This window comes from Humulus lupulus, chromosome 4, assembly GCF_963169125.1.
Source record: "Humulus lupulus chromosome 4, drHumLupu1.1, whole genome shotgun sequence".
Classification (NCBI taxonomy): domain Eukaryota; kingdom Viridiplantae; phylum Streptophyta; class Magnoliopsida; order Rosales; family Cannabaceae; genus Humulus; species Humulus lupulus.
In genome coordinates this window covers 111,788,366-111,794,627 of record NC_084796.1, presented here as the reverse complement: position 1 = coordinate 111,794,627, position 6,262 = coordinate 111,788,366, and the positions used below count along the sequence as shown (strand labels likewise).

At 31.2% G+C, this 6,262-nt stretch overlaps 1 protein-coding gene across 1 annotated transcript; it reads right to left on the bottom strand.

Moving 5' to 3' along the window:
* Positions 1–2,304: 2,304 nt before the first annotated feature.
* On the bottom strand, positions 2,305–4,191 carry LOC133830723 (small ribosomal subunit protein mL104 (rPPR9)). Its single transcript, XM_062260774.1, has one exon. The coding sequence runs from the start codon at positions 4,128–4,130 to the stop codon at positions 2,526–2,528; it is 1,605 nt and encodes a 534-aa protein (XP_062116758.1). The 5' UTR covers positions 4,131–4,191; the 3' UTR covers positions 2,305–2,525.
* Positions 4,192–6,262: the final 2,071 nt, after the last annotated feature.

Here is a 6,262-nt window from a genome sequence, read left to right as displayed (position 1 = left end):
ATCAATTTTAACATTTAATAAAAATATTTAATAACATGTTTCAAAAGAGTTACATATTTATCCCAAAAAGTAAAATTTATATATATATATAAAATTATGTACAGTAAAAAAAATAAACATATAGGTTGTATTTGATAAAATTTTTATTTTTGAATTTTTTAAACACAAAAATAGAAATATTATTTTTGTTTTTGTTTCTTTATCTTTAAAAAATAAAAATATGCTTGGTAACTATTTTTTTTGTTTTTAAAAATAAAAAATAATAAATGCGTTTGAAAACTTTTATTTTTATTTTTTCTTTCAATATAAAATAATGTGTTGATTTGAAGAAGAGAAAAAAAACGAAAAGTCGAAAACGGTATAAAAATATTTTGAAAGTGAAAAAAAATTCTATTTTCAAAATTTAATGAATTTTAATTAAAAAATTTACAAATAGTAAATAAAAATAGTCACCTAACATTGTTTATGTTTAATTTTCAAATTTTTAATTAATTAAATAAAAATAATATTTTTTTAAGTGTTACCAAACAGTACCATAATTAAACTCCTAGAAATTAACTAAAAATGTTATGGCGAAAATGATCAGTTTTTGCATATATAAAAATAAGGGATATTGGCGGCGATAATATCAAAAAAAAATTCAAAAGTTACGCTTTAATACCGAATTTTTTTTTTGCGGTAGTAATACATAAATCTACAATTTTGGTGTAACTGTTAGTACTCACCGTTAACTTGCCGTTAAGTATCCACGTAACACTTTATACTTGTAAATTTAGGTATTAAAGTGTAACCTTATAAATAATTTGAGTATTATCGCCGCCAATATCCTTAAATCTTTTAAATACCATAAAAATAATTTTAAAATTTAAAATATCTAAAAGATTATTAGAAACTAATTAATAAAACTAAAATTTACAAATTCGAAACAATCCAAATTAAAATTGAAACTAAAAATCATCCCAAAATTCATATGATTAATTAGTTTTTAATAATATTTTATATTTTTTAAATTTTAAAATGATTTTTATAATATTTAAAGAATTTAAATAATTTTGTTTAAAATCATCCCAAAATCCACTGGCAATTAAATGTGAGTACTAATGGTTGCACTAAAATTGTAGATTTAGGTATTATCGCAAAAAAAAATTGAGTATTAAAGTGTAACTTTTGAAAAATTTAAGTATTATCGCTGTCAATTAGACTAATAAAAATGTGATACGTAGATACTTAACAGACAGTTAACAGTGAATACTAACGGTTACAAAAAAATTGTAAATTTAAGTATTATTACCGCAGAAAAAAATGTAGGCATTAAAGTATAACTTTTGAAAAAATTTAAGTATTATTGCCACAAATATTCCTAAAAATAATAGTAATTGATTTTTAGAAATCATTTCTGAAATCTTTAATAATTTATAAATTATTCATTTATTATCAATATAAATATATATAATTGAGGCGAGAAACTCAATACTAATCCTACCCGAACTCAATTAAATATGAATCTCCGCCTCATGCCATACAACCATTAAAATGGTGAAAAACCACCCACTTCTTGGATCGGATCACCGCGGCAGACTGCCCCAAGAAGTGAAATTGACTTCCCTAATGGCATAGCTCTTGTCTATCATTTGTTATTTCTTCAATGATCTCCATTGGTGACAACGAAATTCATCATCAAAAGTTTAAGATATGTTTTGTAATAGATGTTTTTTAAAAAGGATGATAGATTGAGTTTAAATAGGTAAAAATCAATGAGATATGACATAATTTTATATGTAGAAATGTAAATATAGATACAGCCATATTGAGAATATAACCATAAGATATAATTATCTAATTTTTTAAAAAAATAAGTACTCTAGAAATAACAAAAAGTTAGCTGAAAAACAAAAAGCACCCCTCGATCCTTCGAGTATTATGACAACAAATTGAGAATATAGATACAGCCATATTGAGAATATAACCATAAGATATAATTATCTAATTTTTAAAAAAAATAAGTACTCTAGAAATAACAAAAAGTTAGCTGAAAAACAAAAAGCACCCCTCGATCCTTCGAGTATTATGACAACAAATTTCACCTAATAATAATAAACTTGTGATGGACGGTTGAAGTGGTTGAGCTACAAATCCATGACGCGCAATCGCGGAATTAAATTGCTTAGAGTAGTTTCAACACATAGCTAATCCTCGCATAATGATTCATGCCCCAAGCCCAGGAAAAATATACAATCATACAAATTGTACAACCATCTTACCCACTTTAATTTCCATAGCTGCCTATTTCCAGGACAAGAATAATAATGCAAGATAAAACTCTTGTGATTTGGTGACGTAATTTTATTACTAATGTTGCTAACAATAATAGTAAAATTCAAGAAAGACTTGAGAGACGCAATAAGCAATCAAATAACAGAAAAGTATCAAAACTCAAGGAAAAACATGAAACTTGTATCAAGAGCATCATCAAACCATACCCTTTTTGACAAGTTCGAAAATTTCAATTGTTTTTAACTCAGATTTCAAGTGGGTCTCCGCATCATTCGTTTTGGTTTCTTCACGAAACTCAATCGAATTTGCTTGAGGCGACTTCTTTTTCTGGCCATCTTCTCAGGCAGTGTTTCCCTCTTCTTTTCTTTCTTCTTCACAGCCTTAGACTTCTTCATGTATCTTGGGTCCACCTGATAAGCTTTGGGCTCCACCGGAATTCCTTTCCTCAGAGCCTCATTGAAAAGGGAATTAGCCTTGTCCAGTCTGTTATGAGAACACAATTTCCCCATCAGCATATCATAAGTCTTGATCCCTGGTTCACAGCCATCCTTCTTCATCTTCTGGAGAACAATCAAAGCGTGATCGATTCTCTCAATTCCACACAAAATCTTCAAGAAACTGTAATACTCCTTCTTGTTAAGCAATTTACCATGTCCTGCAGACTTCATTCTATCAATCATTTCATCCCCTTCTCCAACTCTCGCAGCCTGATACAAACTCCTGGTTAGAACAAGATAAGTTTCTGCATTTGGATAACAACCCCACTCGCCCATTCTATCGAACACCTTCAAGGCATCCTCAGTTTTCCTAATCTTACACAAATTATTGATCAAGACATAGAATGTCTCAGCGTTTCTTGGAGTTCCATTCACGTCCATATCAAGAAGCACCTTTTCAGCCTCGGAATGAAGCTGAAAAGGGTCCTTTTCCCTACATATTTTGCAGACACAATCAAGAATTGAATTATAAGCCATGGGTCCAAGCTCAAACCCTCCTCTATACATCTCTCCAGCTAATCTCTTTGCCTCCTCAAGCTTCCCATCAACACACCAACCCTTAATCAGCACATCACAGATTCGTTCGTCGGGGAAAAACTCGTTCGCCAAGTTCTTCACCATCTTCTCTGCATAGCTCGCGGACCCATTTTCACAAAGCTTCTCCACAACCAATCTGAGCGATTCCTTGTCCCTTTTGAGTCCATAATCTTTCTCCATCCTCCCGAAGAATGCAACCGTCTGCGTTGGCCTACCAGCTCTCACTAGCCTATCAATGGCGGAAGCTAGGGTTTTAGGCCCCGCCACGGCTTGGCCACTGACGATTACATCATGGATCACCTTGAAATCCTTGCGCCGGCCAAAGTAATCGACGAAGAACGAGAGGGTCTCATCAGAGTGATCAAATTTAGGGTTTGAGACGAGCCATTCGTTAAACCCTAATACCGTACGGCCAGCTTCAGAAGAGAGGTTGAGCGCGGCGAGAACTATAGGCGGGGTGGGTACGATATGAGAGAAGCTGAGTGTTAGGCGTTCGACAATGGGGAGAGGCTCTGTCTCCGGGTCCTTGACGAGCTCCGAGGAGAGAGACTGGGCGATCTGATAATAGTCAGTTGGGATTTCAGACGAGGAAGAAAAAGTTCTAGAGAGATAAATTTGGTGTAGAGAGAGAAAATGAAAAGTTGAAGTGGTGAGTTGGTAATGGCGGAATGGAGAAGAGGCGGGAGTGAGTTCTGATGAAGTAACTAAATGGGGCTTTCTAATGAAAGACGACGAAGAAGAAGAAGAAGAGAGGCATAGAGATGATGAACATAGCTTTCGGAGAAGGAGTCTTCGAAGTTGCAGAGACTGTAATGGCGGCATTTTCTGAAACAGAAAGCTCAGTATTGGAGAGAGCCAAGCCAAGGAGACTCTAGGGCTGTACAACTTAGAGCACTATCCGCATATTCATTTAAAATACCACCTCAAAACGTACATTTTTCTATTTTACCTCTAAGTTTTACATTATACAATATATCACATTCTCTATATATTTCTTTACATCATTTAAATATTATATCTTTAAACATATTTTATTACTTAAAGTAAAATAAAATAATTAAAAATAATAATAATAATAAATATTTACTAAATAAAGAGAAAAAAATTATAAAAAAAATATTAAAATATTATATAAATGATATGTAAATGTAGATATGAATTAATTGGAGTTTGTACATATCTATTATAAATATATGTATAAAGGAGTTGATGGAAGATGTTTTTATGAGTTTTAGCTAAATATTATAAAGAAAGTATAGTATAAAATATATCACAAAAACATATATTTTTATAATTTACCTCAAAACTTTTACATTATACCATACATCTGCTTCTTTACATTATTTATGTATTATATTTTTAAAAATATTTTATTTATTTTAATAAATAAAATAATTAAACATAATAGTATCACACTCATATATATACAAAAGTTTATAAAAAAATAATAAAATATTTATGACTTGATGAATAGTATTTCACTACATATAAAGAAATACTATTCATTTAGGTAAAAAAATATAACTTTACATCATCCAAAGGAAGGCTACTTAACTATTTTTTCTCTATATTATAAATATTAACACATTTTAGCTCATACAATATGAGTACTCTTACACACTACAGTTCTAATTCCGAGAAATATATATTTTTAATATCATATCAAAACACCCAACTTTTTTTTTATTGGTAAATAACTATTTGTTAATTTAAGTTCAATCAAAATACAAAACTTGTTTTCCTTTATTTTTAATAATCTCATTAGTAATTAAACTCAAATTTTATCAATTTAATGCCAAGTTGAATTTTAACTTGTGGGCTAAAACATTACTTGGAGCATGATCAAGTATTTAATCGATTTCCTACGAATAAGAATAAAATATCTCTATATGAGAGATGAAAAATAAGAAAACCCAATATTGGTTGTTTTAAAGTATTAGAGAATTTCGCTTATTGTAAGAGCATGTATTCTAGAACAGTCAATTTGGGTCCAAGAGCCACTAAATGTGTTTTTATTGGTTATACTTCTCATAGTAAATGTAACGTCCCAAAAATGGTAATAGGGTTTAGTGCCTTGATTAGCGTGCTAGAATGTCATAATTTGATATATATATCTGTGTTTAACTGATTAAATGCGGGACTATGTGGCATGCATGATATATGTGATAATATGAGTATGATTATATGCATGTTTATGAGTATTAAATATGCATGTGGGTCCGTTATTGTTTATAAGGACATATTTGTAATATTGGTCCGTAGCGGGCATAAATGTGATTATATGTGTTAAATTGTTGAAACCACATTATTATGTGGATATATTTGTAGAATACGGCTCGAGGCGATTCTAGTGAGCGGATTGGCGGTATAGTCTCAACAGGGGTTAATACCCAGCTCGAGCGCGAGCCTAGAGGTATTTTTGGAAGTTAATGTAAATTTGGGATTTATTGAGTAATGAATAAGTGTTTGGTGATTAATTGGGGCATGTTGGGGTTAACTAGAATTTATAGGATTGTTGGAGAATTAGTAGAAAATGGGAAACAAAGATTGTTTTGCCCTTGAGGGGGCTTTGATGGGAAATTGTTAAGTAGGGGCAAATTGATCATTTGGCAAGAGAATAGGCTTATTAACTTAGAAACTTTTAGAAAACCGGAACACTCTGTTTTCCTCACCACTCCCAACCGACCTTCTCCTTCTTCTCTCTCAACTTGGTGGAACTTTGAGGAAGCTTAAGGAAATTGATGGTTGAAAGCTTTGGGAAGTGAAGATTTGAGGCTTAGGAATTGGTTAGCTACAGCTAGGTGGAGTAGTTCACAGCCAAGGTGAGTTTTAATTGTTGTTTCAATAGTGTTTTGCTTTGGTTTTATAGCTGGTTTTACTTCTAAAGTTTAAGATTTTGCATTTGAATTTAGATAGAAGTTTGAGGTTGTTGAACTGAGGTTTTGTTGCTAGAA

Excerpts from the sequence above, each read along its gene's own strand:
- LOC133830723 (XM_062260774.1), bottom strand. The coding sequence starts at position 4,130 with ATGCCGCCATTACAGTCTCTGCAACTTCGAAGACTCCTTCTCCGAAAG.